Source organism: Giraffa tippelskirchi, chromosome 10, assembly GCF_054371585.1.
Source record: "Giraffa tippelskirchi isolate mGirTip1 chromosome 10, T2T-mGirTip1v1.2.pri, whole genome shotgun sequence".
NCBI classification, from domain to species: domain Eukaryota; kingdom Metazoa; phylum Chordata; class Mammalia; order Artiodactyla; family Giraffidae; genus Giraffa; species Giraffa tippelskirchi.
In genome coordinates, this window is record NC_137284.1 from 59401162 (window position 1) to 59423708 (window position 22547).

Sequence of the window (22547 nt, forward strand, 5' to 3'; positions counted from 1 at the left end):
GGATAAGGTCAAACTTCCCCTCCCTAGAGCCTAATATAATAGCTCAGACTACTAATCACAGCATCATCAAATGCTAGGGCTGCAAGGAGCCTTGGAGACTCTCTCATTTTGCAGATGAGGGAAACTGAGGCTTAAAGAGAGTGAGTGACTTCCCCAAAGTCACACATCTAGTAGAAGGGCATAGGCTGGAATTCCTGACTCCCACTCTAGGGCTTACTCACAAAGAATACACTTCAGATAAAAATCCTAGAAATGAAGCATCTTAAATGGTCTCGCAGACCAGGTTTCTTCTCTATCTAAATTAGATTATCTTGAAGGAAATTTCCATTGTATTGAATTACCACCACCACCACCACCATGGTTTTTACTCAAGAAAGTAGATTGGAAATAATACAGCTCTATAAAATATTAGGAAACTTCAAATTTTCATGCATATTTTATAAAAGTAAAAATAGTATGTTCAAAATAACTTTAAAGAGGGTAAATATGTTGCAAGCAATTTATCCTATTGTCTCTTTTTATGTTATCGTTCCTAATATATAAGCCTCGTCTAAATGATATCCAAAATCTAAGGGGAAAATTGGGGAGAGGGTAAATAACGCTTGACCACATCTCCCTAATACTGGGGTATCTTGTATTATCTAAATAATAACCCATATTTTATAAATTTTTAAAACTTACATGATTGGCATAATTGAGAAAAAGTCTATGTAAGAAATGTTATATGAATACATGAATGGTTGAAACTGAAGTGATAGTGTAAAAAAAATTACCCAATCAGAAAAAAGTAATTGATATATATAATATATAATATATATATATAAAATGAATAAAAACTCAATCCTTCTTTTCCATGTAGGGTGAACCTGGTGCCCCTGGTGAAAATGGAACTCCAGGTCAAACGGTAAGTATTGATTACTTTGCTATAAATAAAAAATGTGTACACTCTTTGCAAGCTGGAACTTCTTTAATGTTTTTGCTAATTACCATTTCCCTTGGCATTGTATTCTTTGATATTTTTCTAATAGCCTTCTGCCTAGTTAATTGAAATCCATTACCTTTTAGTTGGAATTAGAACAAGATCTATTTATTTCCAGTGGATTCTTGTACATGTTAGAAATTGGAAAAAAGCAAGTGATGCCTGTGACTTTTTCTTGAATTAGCAATTCTGGATCTCATTGGAAATATTTCTGCTTCTAGGGAGCCCGTGGTCTTCCTGGTGAGAGAGGACGTGTCGGTGCCCCTGGCCCAGCTGTGAGTGCTTCCAGTTTGGTTCTTTTTTATTCTTTTTTAAAAGCTTCTAATATATGCCATTTAACTTTGCACTTGACTTTTCTTCTTGCTTTTCTTCATAGGGTGCCCGTGGAAGTGATGGAAGTGTGGGTCCTGTGGGCCCTGCTGTAAGTTTTGACACTGAAGAATTTGAAAGGACTGGGAGTGTGGGATGGGGCTGTCTTCTTTATTAATTCCTTCTTTATTAACGCCATTTTAGACATCTTACCAAATGTTTTCTGAAGAGCCTGTTTATAAGAACTACTATCCTCGAGGCTTGTAATTGATATATAAAATAAAATCTACCTCACCTGGGATTCCAGTGACGACAGACTAGCTGTCAGTTTTCTCTTGGCCCACATTAAATGTGACCACCGCACTCTAAGCCGCTTCAGTCTTCTGTTACTGTTTTGTGAATTTACTGGGAGGAAACTTCTTACCAGCTTCTCCTGTGATTTCAGGGTCCCATTGGGTCTGCTGGCCCTCCAGGCTTCCCAGGTGCTCCTGGCCCCAAGGTAAGAACACCAGTGCCCACTGTCATTACTTGAAAACTTTTTATTGTGATGTGAAAGAAGGGGACTATGTTTGCAGGTAGCCAGTTACAGAACAGCAGCTTAATTACTCCCTCCTTCAAACCAGATACAGGGCAGCTGGTTTTCTCTCTCTAAACCTGAAATAGATTCTCTCTCTGTACCTGAGCACGGTGGGCATAGATAAAGATGGTAGCATGGCAACTGACTTCGTGGGGCTCCTCTGGCGTACACTCTCAGACGAGCTGGAACTGACTGGTTGAGAACCAAAGTCTCTACCGAGAGAGACAGACGTAGGTGTAGATAGCAGTGGTAGCCAAGATGGTCAAACCGGGCCAGGAAAATAGGAATGCAAACCCAAGACTGAGGTGCGTGCTCAGTCCCTCAGTCACTCAGTTGTGTCCAGCTCTTCACGACCCCATGGACTATAGCCTGCCAGGCTCCTCTGTTCTTGGAATTATCTATGGTACCAGACCACATAAGGGAAATTATTGCAATTCTGAAGAAATTTCATAAAACTTGGTGACCTAAACCCAGAGATATGCTGTCCCATTTTTTGCTGACTAATGCCTCGGTGTCTGTTCCTGCTTTTAGGGTGAACTTGGACCTGTTGGTAACCCTGGCCCTGCTGGTCCCGCGGGTCCCCGTGGTGAAGTGGGTCTTCCAGGCCTTTCTGGCCCTGTTGGACCTCCTGTAAGTAGCCATTGTCGTTAATCTTACTGAGCAGGAGGAAGGGAACGAAAAGAGTGAAGGCAGGATCATAAAAGAACAGAATACTCCTATGAACCGTATCCTTCTCCCTTCCTTTTCCTCACAGGGCAACCCTGGAGCCAATGGGCTTCCTGGTGCTAAGGGTGCTGCTGTGAGTATATGGCTCAAATACGCTGATGTGGCTTTAAATGTGCTTAATGGGCACTGTCTCTCCTGCCGATTGTCTCCTGATGGACCTTGCTGCCTTTCTTCCCCAGGGCCTTCCCGGTGTTGCTGGGGCTCCTGGACTCCCTGGACCCCGGGGTATTCCTGGCCCTGTTGGCGCTGCTGGTGCTACTGGCGCCAGAGGACTTGTTGTAAGTGGTCATGGCTGATGCTCTCCTCATTCTGAAACGCCGTCCCTACCATCAGTTCATCCCCATCTAGACTTCCTCTTGTCATTCTCTTTCTTCACTAGCATTTTTAATTTGTATTCTTTCTATAAGTTCATGCACCTGTATGTGTACTCTCTCCCCCCTCTCTCTCTTTCACACACACACACTTCGTGTCCCCTCTCTCTCTCTCACACACACACAGACACACCCCTCCTGCTATCCTGGGACATTACCCAGAGGTCAGGGAGGCACATCTCCGTTGTACCAGTCTCATTCTTTCAGTCAAGACTATTCCCCTGTAGGTCGTTTACATGTGAACTGAGCGTATTTCATAGAGAACGAAAGCTCACTTTACCTTGACTCATAAACAGTCCCTGATGTTTGTCTCCCAGAGAATTGTGACAGATGTCTGTCATTTGACCACTGTTTTGTATTGGACCCTAGGGTGAGCCCGGCCCAGCTGGTTCGAAAGGAGAGAGCGGCAACAAGGGCGAGCCTGTGAGTAGTTCTGTAGTCACAATTTTATGGAACTACTACTTTTTCAATCCAAAAAGTAATACTTCTACTTTTTTTAAGTTATTGCTTTTTCTCTAGCTGGATATAAGGCAAATCTTATTTTCCTGCATTTCCTTTTTTTTTTTTTAAATCAAATAGGGCGCTGTTGGGCAGCCAGGTCCTCCTGGTCCTAGTGGTGAAGAAGGAAAGAGAGGCTCCACTGGAGAAATCGGACCCGCTGGCCCCCCAGGACCTCCTGGGCTGAGGGTAGGTTCCAAATGCTCTTGACACCCAGATGTGCCAGAGGCACTCCTTCATTGGGAATTGGTTAGAATTACCAAGTGCATTTTCTAGATGAAGGAGGCATCTGCTTTCCATCTGCTGTCTTAAATCACTGACTCTCAATTTGATATGTTATAAAAATTGGTCTGGAAACAGGATTGACCTACTTTTGCAGAATGTTTCTCCCACACATTCCTTTGGGGTTTGGAGGAAGTTTTTTGGCTTGGTTTGTTATTGTATCCCCCGCTGAAGGGCATCAAGATTTCTTGCATGCGTGCCATGTTTCAATAAATTCTGCTCTACCTGATGGAAGAGTTTTCTCTGATTTTCTCCCATGTTTTGTGTACTTTCTTACAGGGAAATCCTGGCTCCCGTGGTCTACCTGGAGCTGACGGCAGAGCTGGAGTCATGGTAAGTTGTCCATTACTCATATCCTGGAAAAGAACTTGATGCTTCTGGTGGTGGGTATGTCATTGGCTTTAACAACCTCCCCTCCCTCTTCTTTTAAATAGGGCCTTGCTGGTAGCCGTGGTGCAACTGGCCCTGCTGGTGTGCGAGGTCCCAATGGAGATTCTGGTCGCCCTGGAGAGCCTGGCCTCATGGGACCCCGAGTAAGTTTCAGAATGATTCTGAGAAAGTCACACCTGGCACTGTTTCCTTTTTTAAAGGGACGATTAATATTTGAAGACAACAATAAAAAAAAATCAAAAGTTAATTTGTTAGTAAACTTGCTGACAGTTCTCTTTTTAATTTAACTTTATCAAAGCCCAGTAGATATTTTGATGAATTTAGTTAGTTCATAAATGTCCTATTTACTACTTGATACAATGGCTGTGAGGTTTTTGGAAGAATAGATTTATTTTAATATATCCAAATTAGGTTGGTTCTTCTATCAGCATGAATCTTTTATCTCAATTTGTGAGTTCTATATAAGGTGTTCATGAAATGTATTAGGACTATACATTATCAGTTTATTAGATTCATAAGTGAGTCATTTTTCTAGCAATCACAAAGTGCTATAATGTATTCAGCATCACACTAGCCATGGAGAAATGACCTTTAGAGCCGTAGACACTCTAATCCATAGCAATAGAGTAATTTTTTGCCTCCATTATCTCTTATGGATGGGTATCAACTGTAATTGTACCATAAATAAGTAATAAAGACACCAAACATAGCAATAAAAAAAATCCACTTTGAAAACTGCTTACTAAAAGTATTTGTTTTTCTATTACAAGATAGAAAAACATATACGTTTTGCCCATACAGTGTTGTTCAACAGTTTCTTGAGATATCTTTAAATGGGTCAGTTGCACTAAAATTCAATAAAAGGAAAGGCATTAAAAATAGAATGAAGAAAGTTTTCAGAGGTTTTTCATACCTCCTGGCTAGGGCTAATATCCCTAATTTTTGCCCTAAGACAACAAACAAAAATTGGGAGAAAAGTGCTTTTGTGACATTTCAATCCATTGGAACCTTGAGTATATGTGTGAAAGTGCCAATAGGAAGGCATCCTCATTTGTTTTACAGGGTTTCCCAGGTTCCCCCGGAAATATTGGTCCAGCTGGTAAAGAAGGTCCCGCGGTAAGTATCACTTTTATTTTCAAGGACACTTATTGCACCCTTATCAAGTCTATTCTGTAGCTTATTTACCCATGAACACATTTATACTGAAAATAAGTATCAGCCACACATATATCTGGGAATGCAAAGTAATAGATTGTAATTACAAAGTCCAAATCAGCACAGGAGCAAAAGGAAAAAGAAAAACAGGGCAGGGAAAATTGAAGAGGGTGGTAAGGGTTGGAAAAGAGAGGAGAAGGGGGGAATTGTGTACATATGAGATTGACTTGGGTGCGTGTGTACTGACATCCTATTCAGAAAAGGAAAATGGATTCATAGCTTACTGACATTTTCTAGAAGAAGTTCTATGCATTCAGAAGATGATTCTGTTTCATCCCATGGCAGAATCGCAAGCTTGAGGTTGTGAGATCCTGTAGATGCTGAGTAAACATTAAATAAACTCTGGTTTCAGGGTCTCCCTGGTATTGATGGCAGACCTGGACCCATTGGCCCGGCTGGACCAAGAGGAGAGCCTGGCAACATTGGATTCCCTGGACCCAAAGGCCCCAGTGTAAGAATCACCACCACCTCCTCTCCCTCAGCAATTTTTCGCATCACATTTCATCAAAACTCTCATTTCTCTCTGGCATCAGTCCCCTCTACCTCAGGGGGTCCCTTTCAACACAAGAAAACTGCAATTTATCACTTACCACATTAAAAGTTGACCTCCAGTATGGCGTGAAAACTCACATCCTGAGTTGCATACTTCTACGGACACAGGTGGACCTTATTGTAATCTAGAGCTGCACAATAATGGGTCATGCCTTAGATAACAGAATTCAAGGATGACGAAGCTAAAAAAACAAAACAAAACAAGATACTCATATTTCAGAATTGTCATGGTTAATTTGACATTAAATGTATGTTTTTAACATGTTTATTATAGGGTGATCCTGGCAAAGCTGGTGAAAAAGGTCATGCTGGTCTTGCTGGCCCTCGGGTAGGTGCTCATTTCTGTGTGGCTCTATCCACGTGATATTTATTCACATAGGATACACTTATTGGAAAAGACCCTGATGGTGGGACAGATTAAGGGCAGGAGGAAAAGGGAGCAACAGAGGATGAGATAGTTGGATGGCATCATCGACTCAATGGACATGAGTTTGAGCAAGCTCCGGGAGATAGTGAAGGACAGGGAGGCCTGGCATGCTGCAGTCCATGGGGTCATGAAGAGTAGGACATGACTGAACAACTGAACAACAACAACACATCTTTGAGGCCATTGCATATCATTCCATCACTTTCTTTCTACGATGGTACCTCCAAGGTTCCTTTTACAATAAAAAAAATGTCTTTTCTCTTTAACTACACTTAGAAGGCAGTGAGCTATAGAACAAATCAGAATGTATACTAAGTCAAAAATATTTATGGATGCTTTTGGCTTTTATTTAATTCATTTTGTGACTAAAAAGCTATGAATATGCTACTAGCATTTTCTGGTCTTCATGAGTTGCCCTTCATCCATGGATTTCCCCATAAGCCATATCAAAAAGTCAGTAGGCAGTATTTGGGCCTCAGTTGGGGACCCACAATACATTTAATTCATGCTAAAATGTCAAGCTTTGTTTTGAGGAAGTCACATGTGCTTTAGGGAACCATATATTGTCTGACTCAGGAGTGACTAACACTGAGCCTTTCTGCTAAACATTTTAGGGTGCTCCAGGTCCTGATGGCAACAATGGTGCTCAGGGACCCCCTGGACTACAGGTGAGTATTCTCCCACTCTTGTCCTATTCTGCCCTAAAAATGAATCTAGTCCCACAAAAATGGCCATTTCTTTTTTTTCTCCAGTCTGAAATTTATGTAGCTAGAAAGCAAGGGTGGCATATACCTCTATGTAATCTTTCCTATCATTTTCAGGGTGTCCAAGGTGGAAAAGGTGAACAAGGTCCCGCTGGTCCTCCAGGCTTCCAGGTAAGTCAGCTAAAACATACAGACTAGTGGTCTGTATGATTACTTTGGTCAGACTATCCAGCTGTAAATCATTATGCCGGTCTCCCCCAGCCACACAGAACATGATTTCAGAACTGAAGCAAACACATAGCTCGTGAAAAGCTGCTGTGTAACACAGGGACCCAGCCTGGTGCTCTGTCGTGACCTGGAGGGGTGGGATTGGGGTGGGAGAGGAAGGCTGGTTCAAGGGGAAGGAGACTTGTGTATGCTTACAGCTGATTCACAACATTGGCAGGAACCAACACAGCATTGTAAAGCAATTATTCTCCAATTAAAAATTTTAAAAAAGAACTGAAGCAAAGAAGGGTACATGTTTTTCAAGGCAAACTTTTCTGTAATCCCTTCATAACACACAGTAGTTAGTAATCATGTTGATATTAGACAGTTTCCCCCAAAACCAATTGTTAGAAAATCCCCCAAATATAGTCATAAAGATTGAGGTTTGTATTTTTTTCACCTAGGGTCTGCCTGGCCCTGCAGGCACAGCCGGTGAAGCTGGCAAACCAGGAGAAAGGGTGAGTAAAACAAGTGATCATAAATTCGCCTAAACTTGGGACTTTTTCTCTGTTTAATATCCTACTGCAGTGCAATTATGATATACAAAAGAAAACTTCATATTTCATATGTTAATGGTAGTGTTCCACGTATGTTGGTACTGTTGGAGAGAATGAGCCAAGTTACTGATTTTCATTCAGATTACTTTGTTTTAAGGATTGAATGAAATATCACATTATGGAAGTGAAATATATCATGAACATTCCATTTAATAGCCTTACTTTTTTGTATTGTTCTTAGTAATGTTAAAATACAGATTATTTCCCTTTCCATAGAAAAGAAGTAAATGCACTGATTTTCCATCAAACTAGGCCCTGAAAAATTGCTTTTAATGTTTTTCTTGGTATTCAGACATGACACCGCTATTCACAATCAGGGCATGAGTTCTGAGTCATTTTATCTATAATTGTGATGAATGTGCTTCAATTCAGTTACATTCTGTGGCCTGCTCTCCTTTGTCAACAGTGGGGCACATTAAGGAGACAGCTGGTCAGTAATAAAGGAGATACACTTGGGTATACAATTAACTAGGTAATGGGCAGAATATGATTGTTTCTATTAAGAGAGCAGTCTGTTATATAACTAAAAATAGGCAATGTCTGATACTGTTCATCATCATTATTTATTATATTATCAAAGGAGAAGAGTCTTTTGTCACCTTTAAAAAAGCAATACACTAAATAATGAGAAACTAAAATTTTCTGCTGCCAGGTTCTAGGGGAGATCTATCTTTCATATCAGTGGAATTCTCACTTTTTTTTTTTATCTTTCCATACACCACTGAAAGTTTTGCTGTTCCTAACAGCCTGTGTACTTATACACTCATGGAGGCAGAGCCTATTTGGCTTTATTTCACTCTTTCAAAAATTTTCTAAACATCATAAACATAAGTGGATCTAGAGAAAAGACATAAATGTCATACTTGATTTATTCCCATGTTTTGCCTAGGGTATCCCTGGTGAATTTGGTCTCCCTGGCCCTGCTGGTGCAAGAGTAAGTATTACTTTCATAAACTCCTGGAAATATTTTTAAAACAAATAGTGCTTTCTTCTAAAAACTACTGATGACCTTGTAACAACAAATTTCTGATTCTCTTCTGTAGTCAAGTCGATTTCTAAATTGGTAATAGACTTTTGTATCTAGTTGCTCATATTTCTTATTAGAAATCCACAAGGTATAAAAAACATAAATGAACTAATATATGTATTATATTCAGTGACTTATACAGACATGTGAGATATATTTATATGACAGTGGCTTGACCTGAGCTAAGGAAAAGTAATATCCTATTAAGATTTAAAGTCAATTTTTGCAATGCCTGTTGGTGCTCAAAGCCTAAAATCTGAAATCATGAGCCTACTCTTATTTTAAAAATTAAATAAATTTATATAATTTGTCTGTGGTCGTTAGGATAACTGGAAAGATTGGTTGGCCCCTAAAGTATCCTGTTATGTGGCTAGTTACCATAGAGCTGGGATGCCCACACAAATGTAGTGACATAGGACCATCGGGAAGATCTCCTGGATGAGGAAATGGTAACCCACTCCAGTCCTCTTGCCTGGAAAATTCCATGAACGGAGGAGCCTGCTAAGCTACTGTCCATGGGATTGCAAAGAGTCACACAGGACTGAGCAACTTCACTTCTTCAGGACCATAGAACCAAATTGTAACAAGTGTCTTTGAAACAGTTACAGTGTGGACTTAGATGTTAAATATTCTGAACCATAGAATGCTATGTTGTAGTGATATTTACATGCAAAGCAAATTGGGACATATTTAGATAGGTAGAAAAATAAATAGTAGACATATATACAAATATACACATTTCATATATATATATTGTTTTATATATATATACACACACACATATATATATTATACCTGTTACATCCCTATTGCGTGCAATTGTAAAAAGAGATCATAGATATGAGGACATATAATCTTATTTACACCTGGTATTGCTTTTCACCGAAAATGATACAATCTTTCCCTTTGAATACTGTGTATAACTGGCATCTGTTTTTACCTATGGATCTATTAATATCACAGAAAAAGACCAAAAAGAGGAAATGAATTCTAAAAGTTGAACATTATACTCTAGAGGCAACAGATTTTGACGTTGTAGCCATAGACCACTAGAACTGAATAAGACCTTAGAGATTATCTCATCCCATCCCTTTGCTTTACTAGTAGAGAAATTATGGGAAAGTAATTGTAATTTGCCTGTTAAATGGAGAGCTGGGATTCAGAAGATAAACAAGCATGAACTCTGATGTATAACGTGATATCTCGGAAAATGATGAACAGCACAACACTTCTCCTGATTCCTTTCCACAGGGGGAGCGTGGGCCCCCAGGGGAAAGTGGCGCTGCTGGGCCTACTGGGCCTATTGGAAGCCGAGGTCCTTCTGGACCCCCAGGGCCTGATGGGAACAAGGTAAAATGTGATGTTCTATATTGCTGGTTTGGCCCAGTATGCTCTAGAATAAGTAAAATCCTTTACAATAGTAAATGAATTATTGCTCAGATTTTTAAAATTTACTTTCAGTTCTGTAATGATTTCCACCTCAGTAAATAACAGTCTGATTCTAGTAGACCCAAATTATTCCAAAGGGAGCAAAACCCCAGTGTTCTACACACATAAATGAATTAGTATGGATTTTTACTCTTCTCATCTCACTATTCATACTTCTGTCTAAATCTAGAAACACCATATATATCTGGACACAATTTTTAGAGAATGAACATTTACTTTCCCAACATCCTGGAGTAAAATTTCAAAAAGTAATTAAATTTTGATAAGAGAATTTATGATGATAAAAACTAACTGGACAGTACTTTTATCTCCAAAACCTAAGCCTGAAAACTTGTGTTTCAAAATAGACCCTGTGATTTAGATCTTAAAATAGATGGAATTATACATTTCTGAAAAACAGATTACTTCAACCACAGTAAAGAGAAGGCAATTTATACTACTTCTGATTCTTACCTTTAAGGGGTAAAGAGTCACTATAAAAAGCTTGGTATATGGAAGGATATTGGAAAAAATAACAATAAGGTAAGAGGGCGAGAGGAAGGAAGAAAGGCAATATTGGTTCTCTGAGAAAGTACTTTCAAAGGGTTTTATCTCGGACGCCAGTCAACAGGTTTTAAGTACATGGAATTGTAAGGTTTTATAGAAAAATGGAAGCTATAGTCCCCACTGTTAAGAAGATTAAAATGTAAACATCTCCCTGGTTGATGAGGTCTCTTTCTACATTTCCTGTCTAGACTAAGAGACTTAACCTTGAAAAATGTTTGTGGGCAAACATTCTTCACTTTCTGCTTCCCATTGTCCTATTCTCTTCTCCTGCAGGCCTGTCTTCCTTTAAGAGCAGGTTATAGAAAACTTCGCGGGTACCCATTCCCACCACCCACTTTCTCTTCAGTCCCCGGGTCATTAACAGCATCTCCCTCACTTATAGCCTCTCTCTTTCAGTAGGCCTCCTTTGTGTCTCTGTAAGCAGGCGAGAATGCTATCCATTAAATGTATAAATTGGAACTCTTCAAGAGTTCATCTCTTCACTTTCTTCTTTTTACCACAGAAATAATTGATTTCGCATGTGTTTAATTCAAGGGCGAACCTGGCGTGGTTGGTGCTCCAGGCACTGCTGGTCCATCTGGTCCTAGTGGACTCCCAGGAGAGAGGGGTGCGGCTGGCATTCCTGGAGGCAAGGGAGAAAAGGTACTGTCTCGGTGTTGGGCCTTAATACCTATTGTTGATGAACTCTAGCAAACAAGGCTGCACAAGGTTAACCTTTTTTTTTTTTTAACAGTTCTTGGCAGGTGGTCTGGTAGCATTTTGATATCTATCTGTATACATTTCCCTCTGCCACCTAGCACCTACGTGTTTCTAAACTCACCAATCTGGCAAAATTCCTTGCTACCATGGAATTTCACGCAAACAGATGGTGTTGAGTAATACATGAGGCTCATTTTAATGCCACTAACAATAATGCCTCCGCCTGCCCTAATTAATGGGAAGAAGCTATATTGAACAGCTGTCAACCGTGCTGCTGCATTAGTTATGCCATAAGAGTGATCGGCTGCTGAAGCCCATTGTGATGTTGCCTTATAATTCTGTCCGCATGAGTTTGTACCTCACTTGATTATGCTTCAGGAGGGTGCATGGAAATTAGTAAAGAATATTTAACACTAATTTGGAAAGGGACTTGAATTATTTTTTGTTGTTATTTTTTTCTTCAATATTTCTATCAAATGAGTATTTCCATTTGATTTTTTAGAAGATGGTAGGAAATCAAAACATTACTAAAGATCTTAAATGAATAAAGGTATTATAGCATCTTCTGCAGAAAAAAAAGAAAAAACTTCAATTTTGATTCAAAAGTTTGGTTGGGAAATAAAAAGTTGCTTTTGCTTTATACTTTTAGGGTGAGACTGGTCTCAGAGGTGACGTTGGTAGCCCTGGCAGAGATGGTGCTCGTGTGAGTAGAATTCTGTTTGTACTTATATTGTTTTTTTTTAAAACATTTCACTCCATTTGAGTTGAGAAGCTTTCCAAAATTGAACTGACAAAAGAGAGATTCAAGGTTAGTAAAAGGGTATTCCACTCTTTCCTGGCTCTATGGCTAATCACATCATTTTACATGTTACAAAAGAAAAATTCAAAAGAGGACTTACTCCCTTGAAAATTATGGCCTGAATTTTCTACCTTCCTTAGTTTTAACTATACCGAGTACAAACTACCATCCCAAATCTCTAGGTTTTAACATTAAATTATTGTTTAAACTATCATAGGGCTTTAGAAAAAAGCAGTAATTCTTACATTTTAAGAGGCCATAACCTCTAACAAGGTTCTATATACCCTAAGAATTTATCATTCAAGAGCAGCCCCAAGATTAACTGTTAATGGCATGGAGATGCCAATGATAATCCCATCAAGGTATAATAATCCTCCTCTAGAATACTAGCATCATGGCTTTTCCAGGCCATAAGCCGCTTTCGTTCTTCTCACCTCTCCCTCAGTGCTGTGACACATTCATCCTAGTCCTTCCTCTGAATCACACAGTCCTAACACTTCTTAACAAGGCTAGTCATTTGCTACCCTCCAGGGAATTTTAAAAGAGCAGAGTTCAGATCTCTGCAGTTCCTAATCTGGCCATAACTTAGACATTTCCATGACCTTCACCGCTGTGCTACTCTCCTCCTGGGAGTGGCTTCTAATGTCTCGATAATTAGAACTGAAATGCATCAAAGGCTTTCTTGGTGTCTCTCCCGAGTGTCCAGTGAAAGTGTTCCACCACTGAATAAGCACAGCAAGGGGAAAGGGTAAGTGTCACTTCTGACGGCATGGGATGTTATTAACAAGACTTCTCTTTTGGGGTCTAGGGTGCTCCTGGCGCCGTTGGTGCTCCTGGCCCTGCTGGAGCCAATGGGGACCGGGTAAGCATGCATTTTCACTGACTTGCAACTCTCTGACTAATAGCAATATCTAAAATTCCCTGCTGCCCTGGCCCCAGAGGGCCCCAGCAATTCATTTTTATGCCTTGGTATAAAGCCCATCTATTTAAAAGCATACCTGTTAGTATGGGGCAACAGTGAACAAATGCTACGTGGTTCAAGTTCTCTTCCTTTTCTATACATGTGCCCAGTAGCTGAGCTATACTTTAATCCCTATCATTTGTTTGAAAGTCTTTTGGGGTTGCCCATTAACAATATCCTAATGTACTGAGCTTTGCCGAAGCCTTCAATTGTAAAAAAAAAAAAAAAAAAAATCAATAAAATACATGTGTTCCCAGTTCACATCGAACAGTCCACTTAAAATAGACATTATTTATTGTATTGTGCAAATTGCAGCAAGTAGATCAGCCTCGTGTCCATCTAAAAATTAAAACGTCCTCCTTCTGGTATTGCGGACACTGATTTACAATGTTTCTGCAAGTGTATGACCAATACCCCTTCAACCTCCAAAATGAATATGACATTAGGCAGAGTAAGAGTCCATTTTGTTTCTGTCTGTGAGATGTGGATCAGTCACCTCTTTGGATGCAGTTGTGAGCTCTGACAAGAACCCAATACCTATTTCCTTTCCTGTTTTTCCTGTTTTTCCTTTCCTGTCTACCTGTTTCCTTTTCCTCCTACCTCTTTGAGCATCTGTGTGAGGCACACTGATGCATCCAGTTTTGGTTCCCTTGTAGGGTGAAGCTGGTCCCGCCGGCCCTGCTGGCCCTGCTGGTCCTCGTGGTAGCCCTGTAAGTAGAAACCTGGATCAGTTTGGACACTCGTAACTTTTAGACACCGATGAATCTGAGGTTTGCTAAGACATTTTGCAATCCCTTCTCCCACCTAGGGTGAACGTGGTGAGGTTGGTCCCGCTGGCCCCAACGGATTTGCTGGTCCTGCTGTGAGTATCACGTGGTGAAAGTTAATCCAGAAACACCCCAAGTGAACACGTTGAGCGAGTTGGAACACGTGAACTGTGACTGTTCCTTTCCAACAGGGTGCTGCTGGTCAACCTGGTGCTAAAGGAGAGAGAGGAACCAAAGGACCCAAGGGTGAAAATGGTCCTGTTGGTCCCACAGGCCCTGTTGGAGCTGCTGGTCCGTCTGTAAGTTGAATCCACAAGTGGTCAACACAGCCTGTGCAGTTACCCATGAAATCTTGTAACAACATAAATCAATCAAGTGCCTACTACACATCAGGGAACATATCAGATAGAAGATAATTTGTACAATGAGTTAATACTTGTGTACCTGCTTTACATATTATAAAAGTATTGTAAATATTGTTTTATCTCATTTATTGGCTAACCCCCTAAGGGTAATATTGAAGTGGCAATTTTATGTAACACAGATCTCTAGATTTGCTTCTAATAGACATGGAAATAATCCATTTGAAGAAAAGAGTAACATTTATAAAGGTTGTTCTGTGATTTGACCCCATCTTTCTTTGTTTCCATGTAGGGTCCAAATGGCCCATCTGGTCCTGCTGGAAGTCGTGGTGATGGAGGGCCCCCTGTGAGTACTTACAGTGGATTTGTATCATTTTTCTTTGTTCAGAGGCTATTAGGGACAACTGGAGAGTTTGGAAATTTTTGGTAATTTGGACTATAATAAGGAGTGTCTTGAGGCTCAAGCTAACTCTATTTGGAGAAATTCTGATACTGAAGTTAAGGGTCATGTTCCTGGAATGTTAACTTAAATTCCAGCTGGAACTCAGTACACTGTATATTCTTACCACTTCACTTGAGGTAGTAATAACAAGGTTAAACCCAGGTAGTTTCATTGTGAAATGGGTTAAATATTTCTTTGGTACCTTTTATCCTTCTATTGATACACCCCTCTTCTGCCTGACCAAGTCCCTTCCCTGGGTCACATTGACTTCCTAGAGACCCAGAGCTCCCTAGGAGTGAACTCCACTGACCCCTTCCTCCTCTCATTGGACAGCAGTTAATACCCTTGGTCTTTTATTGTACCTTCTTCTGAAAACAAAATGACTTACTCCATGTCCATTCCCTTAGCACCTAGCCAGGTGGTTAAGAGTTACTAATATACACCCGTTGATGTATAATAATAGTATAGTGTCTTGCCTTTATAACCATCATGTAATATGATAGCATTTCAGAAAGAACTATCAGAGCCTTAATGCAAAACACAGACATTGCAATCTGGGCCATGCTGGTCAGGAAGATGTGTGGAGATGGAGGGTCTTGGGGGTCCTGGTTAAAATAATACCCTCTCCAAGGCTGTCACTACCTACTCTTTGGTCCATCCTTGGTCACATGTATTGAGGATTTTCCAAAGGAGAAATTTCCTTCTTACCCAGATTCCTGGAGTTGGTGCTGACTGTGGAATTTTCATGTGCTTGGCTTTTAGGGTGCTACTGGCTTCCCTGGTGCTGCTGGACGGACTGGTCCCCCTGGACCTTCTGTGAGTAAATCACTTCCCAGACGTGTCTTCATTTATTTACTCAGGCCAAAATCCCTAGCCTCTAGTAGGAAACTGTTAAGAAACTCTCTATGGAGAAACATGGTACTAGTATTTTGCTATTCCCTTCCTAATCTGAAATCAGTTGTTCTGAATCATTAATGCAAAATCATCAGAAATTATATTTTCTAATATCAGTTTAAGAGGAGTTTATTCATATGAACACAAGTCCCCTTGCCCCTTTTAGGGGCATGGTATCTGTTTAAAATAAAAATAAAGACAGTTTTAGTCACTTATCAGTTATTTCTAAAATACCCTTTATGGCCAACATTCTGCCTCCATTGTTAAAGTATAATTGTTCCTGAATTTAAAGGTGGTTTGGCCTCTAATTTAATTTTGATTCAGACTCTCCTGTCAGGACTCAAGAGAATTTAATTAATTACCAAGGATTAAGTCTTCCGGTTAAGGTTTCAGGGGAAAAAAAATAGCAGAGATGTTGATTTCTTGGAATCCTTTCACAGGTTCATAACAGGAAAATCTTCATTCCCCATAGGCATTTAATTAAACCTAGTTGAGAGCATATGTGATTCCTCAATTATGAACAAAATGCCTGTACTGGCTTTCTTCGAAAAGAAACAAGTGGAGTCCTCCAAAACCCACAGCCCCCTTCATTTACAACTAACTGTTATAACTCGGCATAGCTCTGATTCCAATATGCTGGCAACTGTGGCACAGCATTGCTTTTTCTCACAGATATTTACCGTACCCTCTGCCTCAGTTGTTCAGTTTATTATAGCCTCAGGAAGGAAGATGAAAATTGCTTCTTTCTATAAGAAAGATTGTTTAAAGGTCTAAACATTTCTCCAAAATGACCAGGATATTATTTTGTTGCTTCAAATTGTTGACATCCTAATATTTAAAACCTCAGCTGCTCTCTCCCTGCTCCATGATGATTAACAGAAAGTAAATGACCTCATACATTTGCTCACAGGGTATCTCTGGCCCCCCTGGTCCCCCTGGTCCTGCTGGTAAAGAAGGGCTTCGTGGGCCTCGTGGTGACCAAGGTCCAGTTGGTCGAACTGGAGAGACAGGTGCCTCTGGCCCTCCTGGCTTTGCTGGTGAGAAGGGTCCCTCTGGAGAGCCTGGTACTGCTGTAAGTGATTTCAGACTCTTCTTTCTTAGTACCTTGTATTGAATTAAAATAAGTCCCATATACAAATCTTCACATGGCATGTATTTGTTGATGAGTATTGCAGGTTCTCAAGTAGAGCTCAGTTGAGCCAGGAAATGTATCCAACAGATATTGAGATGTCAGGGCTTCAGTAGATACTCAGAAGGCACTGGGTGGAGATGATAATAAGTGAGGGAACTCGCTGTTTTATCAATACAGCCCTTTAAGCTGTTGAGGGTACTTTACTGGTACTGGGATTAGAGCAAAATTCGATCGCTGTGGTCATCCTACTGTAAATTAATCAATCTCAGTAAGCTACCAATTTTTTTAAACATGCAGTGTGCAGTATTATTGCCACCTCTGAAATGTGATTTTACTAGACCTGGTTCAGTAAGAGGCCAAGGTCAAAAATTTTGCTTCCCAGCATAAATTCTATGACTCTACTCCCTCACTCCATGATGGCTTCATTAATCCCAACCACATGTTTTTAAATGTCATTCCGCTGGTCTCAAGGAGAAACCAGGTACAAAGAAATATACATGCCAAAATGGAAACTAATTGTCATCACTAGAGAAAAGACAGCCAAAGATATGTTCTACTAATAGGAGGTCACTAGCCTTTTTCTGGGTTTCCCAGGTGGCACTAGGGTAAAGAACCTACCTGCCAATATACAGGAGACTTAAAAGACATGGGTTCAATCCCTGGGTCGGGAAGATCCCCTGGAGGAGAGCATGGCAGCCCACTCCAGTATTCTTGCCTGGAGAATCCCATGGATAGAGGAGACTGGTGGGCTATAGTCCATGGGGTCACAAAGAGTCAGACATGACTGAAGTGACTTCGCATGTGTGCAGCCTTTTTCTACACTAAGGATAAACCCATTCTCAGAATCTCAAACCAACCTGTATTATCCTGTAGGGTCTTACAGTAATACTCAGGATTTTTATTGTTGTTTAGGGGCCTCCTGGAACCCCAGGTCCACAAGGTATACTTGGTTCTCCTGGTTTTCTGGGTCTCCCAGGCTCTAGAGGTGAACGTGGTCTACCAGGTGTCGCTGGATCTGTGGTAAGTGTTTGACACCATTCTTATCCTCATTAACGTAATAAAAGATGTTAAAAGCTGCCACTTCAACTGTGACAAGATTGATCACTGAATAACTCCACTTAAGATTTTTTATTCATGGCATTTCTTTATACAGATCACATGTCATTTATCTGAGAAGCTTTAATACTACCTCCCTTAGACACATGTTACAAAGACACAGCTTAACATTATGCAGAACAATTTTTGTTCTTTTTTACATGCTTAACAACAATATAAGCTCTAATTGCATTTACTCCTTTGTAGTACGAAATGCTAGCATCATTTATCCTGGAGCAAGAATGAAACTCTGCAAGTTCTGAATCATTCCATTAAACCTAGTATGTGACAGTAACTAGGAACCATCTAATCTCCATAAACTCTCTCACCTTGACGAATTCATTTTATCTGGAGTATCAGATGAAATGAGGCTCACTTTGTATAGAACATTCCCAGAGTACATACAACTGACCATCTCAGTGTATAGGAGGTCAAGGATGACACTAACAACACTTCTTACCATTAGGTGGCCCCCTCACCTTCAATTTACCTTCTCTCTTAAAACTGGAATCCCCTGACTAGGACTGCTTTGGGAGAGTGAGACTAGCCCTCCATCCAACGAAAGGAATTTTGTCTTCTCTGCCTCTTTAGGGTGAACCTGGCCCCCTCGGCATTGCAGGCCCACCTGGGGCCCGTGGTCCCCCTGGTAATGTGGGCAATCCTGGAGTCAATGGTGCTCCTGGTGAAGCCGGTCGTGACGTGAGTCCAACATTTGGTTTGTAAAACTAACTTAGCAGTACGTCATTGTGTGCAACTTTGTAGCCTGAGCTGAAGTCTAGTTGTACTAACCACTCTCAGGACTTAAAATACTAAAGATAACTTGGGCTGGGGAATGAGTCTTTAAGTAGCATACTTCAAGGTGACCGAAAGGTTAAAAACACCTCTAAAAAAAATCTAGGTTTGCAAGTTCTTGTTTCTGTTTTTGAACAGCCTGAAAGCAGGTTCTCTACTGGGCACTGGGGGTAATGAAGGCAGGTAGCCGAACTGTAAGGAGCCGGTGGGCTACAGTCTCTCTAAGTGCCTTAACTGGTGTGATGTCTTCACAGGGCAACCCTGGGAGTGATGGTCCCCCAGGCCGCGATGGTCAACCCGGACACAAGGTCAGTATGCCTCATCATTGTTCTGTGACTTCAAAGGGGACTACAGTACAGGCCAGATGGATGCTGAGCTTCCTGTTTGCCTTCCACAGGGGGAGCGTGGTTACCCCGGTAACGCAGGTGCTGTTGGTGCTGCGGGCGCTCCTGGCCCTCAAGGCCCCGTGGGTCCCACTGGTAAACATGGAAACCGTGGTGAACCTGTAAGTGCGTCAACACCATCCTTATCGGGTTTCACCCCTGGCCTCCCTCCGCTTGGGAACTGTGGGGGGCCTAGGGAAGAGGATCTTGGGCTTGGCTGCTAAGTTGTGTTTTGCTTTTCTCATTCACAGGGTCCTGCCGGTGTTGTTGGTCCTGTTGGTGCTGTTGGCCCAAGAGGTCCCAGTGTATGTACATGGAGATGGTTTCTGTACAGGGTTTAGGGAAGATCAGTCTAGATTGTCCATTAAGAAGACAAATAATACATGACTATATATATATTTTTTTAAATTTAGTCCATGTTAAGAGTTGCTACAGACAGCTTTTAATCTCTTGTATTTCAAATCTCTTCTTATTGGTATTAAATAATCACAAAGATTGGACTTCCTCAGTGGCCCAGAGGGTAAAGAATTCGCCTGCATTGCAGGAGACCTGGGTTTGATCCCTAGGTCGGGGAAGATCACCTGGAGAAGGGAATGGCAACCACTCCAGTATTCTTGCTTGGAGAATTCCATGGACAGAGGAGCCTGGTAGGCTATAGTCCATGGGTCGCAAAGAGTTGGACACGACTCAGTGACTAACACTTTGACTTTCAATCACAAAGATTAGCCACTTAACAGAAAGTTCAACCAAAGAAGATTAAGGAAAGAGGTGGGAGTATCACCCACCTGGCTTTTAGACCTTTCATATATTGAATTATGTTTGTAAATAGACTGAACAATATTTGTGAAGAACTGAGTGTTGTTTTTTTAAAGGTAAATGTCCTGACTGTCCTTCTTTTTCTTCATAGGGCCCACAAGGTATTCGAGGTGACAAGGGAGAGCCTGGTGATAAGGGGCCCAGAGGTCTTCCTGGCTTAAAGGGACACAATGGGTTGCAAGGTCTTCCAGGTCTTGCTGTAAGTACAGTATGGAGAAACAGCTTATATCTATACAGATCTGAAAGTCCTTCAGCTAAGAATGAACTTCCTCTGAATTTCACTGCTATTGTTCTAAAATGTCCTACATCATATTCATTTCCTGTTCTCTGGCCAACTCCATAGCTCAGAGATAATGCTCTTTCACCCCAACATGGAAAGGTGAGGGTTAGAGGAGATAGAAACGTACATATACTAAGATCTCCTGGCAACAATGTCCTTCAGCCCCACTTAAATAAATATAATTAGAGGAATGACTAATACTGCACTCTGAAATAGCTTGTAGAAAAAAAAATAATTGAACAGACATAATGAAAGAAAAGAGGCCCATTTTAAATTTTTAGTTTTCTCAATCCAGAGTTCATTGAAACTAAAGTTTTCTGTTCAGTGTTTTAAAATCTGTTCATCAACACGTGTTCTAAAAGTGTTATTTTCCTGTTCTTTCTTTAAAGGGTCATCATGGCGATCAAGGCGCTCCTGGTGCTGTGGGTCCCGCCGGTCCTAGGGTAGGTAAATCTAAGAGATGTTTATCTCCGAAAAGAGCCTCTGGCAGACAGTGAGCCCCAGACTGCTTCCCGCCTGTGGGGTGTTCACTGGCGCACACAGACTTGGTGTCCTTCTTTCCTAGGGCCCTGCCGGTCCTTCTGGCCCTGCTGGCAAAGACGGTCGCACTGGACAGCCTGGTGCAGTCGGACCTGCTGGCGTTCGTGGCTCTCAGGGTAGCCAAGGTCCTGCTGTAAGTATGATTTGGGGAAATAATAAAGGGCATCACTGACCTATGGGAATATCTTCTTTAGACCAAACCAAGACAGTGAAGGGCTTCCTTGGTGGCTCAGACAGTAAAGAATCCACCTGGAATGCGGGAGACCTAGGTTCGATCCCTGGGTTGGGAAGATCCCCTGGAGGAGGAAATGGCAACCCACTCCAGTATTATTGCCTGGAGAATTCCATGGACAGAGGAGCCTGATGAGCTACAGTCCACGTGGTTTCAAAGAGTCGGAAACGACTGAGCAACTAAGCATACAAGACAGTGATAACAACACATTAAAGTAGTCTCCCATTTCCCTGATTTCTAAAATAGATAAAAATTATCTGTACCTCACGAACTCTTTAAGCCCATCCCTGCAAGTATGCCTTGGAGCAAGTTGTTATGACATGAATTTGATTCTTTTTTACTTATTAGAGCATGCTTTTGTGTGAATCTCCATGGAAAACCTGTTGTCATTGTTGTCTCTCACTGTGACCAAATCCAGAGCCTCTTCTTTCTCACGTCCACATTTGCAGGGCCCTCCTGGTCCCCCCGGCCCTCCTGGCCCTCCTGGCCCAAGTGGTGGTGGCTACGACTTTGGTTTTGATGGAGACTTCTACAGGGCTGACCAGCCTCGCTCACCAACGTCTCTCAGACCCAAGGATTATGAAGTTGATGCTACTCTGAAATCTCTCAACAACCAGATTGAGACCCTTCTTACTCCAGAAGGCTCTAGGAAGAACCCAGCTCGCACATGCCGAGACTTGAGACTCAGCCACCCAGAGTGGAGCAGTGGTAGGTTGAGATACCCAATCAGAATGACCCTTCTCACAAGTTAGGCCTTTCAAAGTCATCTCCCACTGACATGAAAGGGTATTTGAGTCAAAATGGCATTATGTGAAATCCTACCCAGGTAATAAAGTATTTTCTTTTTCCAGCCAGCACCCATTTCAAGATTGTCTTGACATGTATTTCTGCCCTTTTCATGGTAATACGTACCCTGATTTTGATTTTCATGGAGAGGAGAGGAAGAACTGAAAATAGTCACCCTCTTCCTGTTAATATGGAGTAGACAATGGAACAGTATGATCAAAAATGTTACTTTTGGGAATCAGAATCTCTGACTAGTAATTATTAGAACCTATGCTCCTTTCACTCAATGAGAGGTTTTATGATCTAGTTCTTTTTTTTTTTTTTTAAGGTTACTACTGGATTGACCCTAACCAAGGATGTACTATGGATGCTATCAAAGTATACTGTGATTTCTCTACTGGCGAAACCTGCATCCGGGCTCAACCTGAAGACATCCCAGTAAAGAACTGGTACAGAAATTCCAAGGCCAAGAAGCATGTCTGGGTAGGAGAAACTATCAATGGTGGTACCCAGGTAAGAAATTTTACAAACATTCCTTTTCCTACTAAATACTATCTAGCACTATTTGCTTTTTAATTATCCTCATTTTAGCCTTTTACCAAAATGGGCTTTTTGAAAGAACCTGCTCTGTTCTTGGGTTCTGTTACTTCCTGTATAGTATATTACAGATAGATTGATTGGACATGTCCAT

The 22547-nt window shown here is 41.1% G+C and overlaps 1 protein-coding gene and 1 long non-coding RNA gene across 7 annotated transcripts in view; one reads left to right on the forward strand and one right to left on the reverse strand.

Moving 5' to 3' along the window:
- The window catches only part of LOC145522662 (uncharacterized), a 60844-nt gene extending 54763 nt beyond the window's left edge, over positions 1-6081 (reverse strand). Inside the window, exon 1 of the long non-coding RNA XR_014066086.1 lies at positions 5938-6081. This is a non-coding gene — a long non-coding RNA (uncharacterized LOC145522662). The remainder of the gene's footprint in view (positions 1-5937) is intronic.
- The window catches only part of COL1A2 (collagen type I alpha 2 chain), a 36900-nt gene that overhangs the window by 11939 nt on the left and 2414 nt on the right, over positions 1-22547 (forward strand). For all 6 annotated transcript variants that reach the window (XM_081531475.1, XM_081531470.1, XM_081531474.1 and 3 more), the window contains 38 exons: positions 860-904; positions 1201-1254; positions 1356-1400; positions 1734-1787; positions 2397-2495; positions 2620-2664; positions 2771-2869; positions 3332-3385; positions 3542-3649; positions 4022-4075; positions 4177-4275; positions 5195-5248; positions 5700-5798; positions 6174-6227; positions 6941-6994; positions 7148-7201; positions 7702-7755; positions 8744-8788; positions 10133-10231; positions 11411-11518; positions 12225-12278; positions 13183-13236; positions 13992-14045; positions 14144-14197; positions 14294-14401; positions 14757-14810; positions 15669-15722; positions 16711-16872; positions 17845-17952; positions 18619-18726; positions 19074-19127; positions 19217-19324; positions 19454-19507; positions 20110-20217; positions 20688-20741; positions 20864-20971; positions 21520-21778; positions 22185-22369. In XM_081531475.1, the coding sequence (XP_081387601.1) occupies positions 860-904; positions 1201-1254; positions 1356-1400; positions 1734-1787; positions 2397-2495; positions 2620-2664; positions 2771-2869; positions 3332-3385; positions 3542-3649; positions 4022-4075; positions 4177-4275; positions 5195-5248; positions 5700-5798; positions 6174-6227; positions 6941-6994; positions 7148-7201; positions 7702-7755; positions 8744-8788; positions 10133-10231; positions 11411-11518; positions 12225-12278; positions 13183-13236; positions 13992-14045; positions 14144-14197; positions 14294-14401; positions 14757-14810; positions 15669-15722; positions 16711-16872; positions 17845-17952; positions 18619-18726; positions 19074-19127; positions 19217-19324; positions 19454-19507; positions 20110-20217; positions 20688-20741; positions 20864-20971; positions 21520-21778; positions 22185-22369 (3117 nt within the window). The remainder of the gene's footprint in view (positions 1-859; positions 905-1200; positions 1255-1355; positions 1401-1733; positions 1788-2396; positions 2496-2619; positions 2665-2770; positions 2870-3331; positions 3386-3541; positions 3650-4021; positions 4076-4176; positions 4276-5194; positions 5249-5699; positions 5799-6173; positions 6228-6940; positions 6995-7147; positions 7202-7701; positions 7756-8743; positions 8789-10132; positions 10232-11410; positions 11519-12224; positions 12279-13182; positions 13237-13991; positions 14046-14143; positions 14198-14293; positions 14402-14756; positions 14811-15668; positions 15723-16710; positions 16873-17844; positions 17953-18618; positions 18727-19073; positions 19128-19216; positions 19325-19453; positions 19508-20109; positions 20218-20687; positions 20742-20863; positions 20972-21519; positions 21779-22184; positions 22370-22547) is intronic.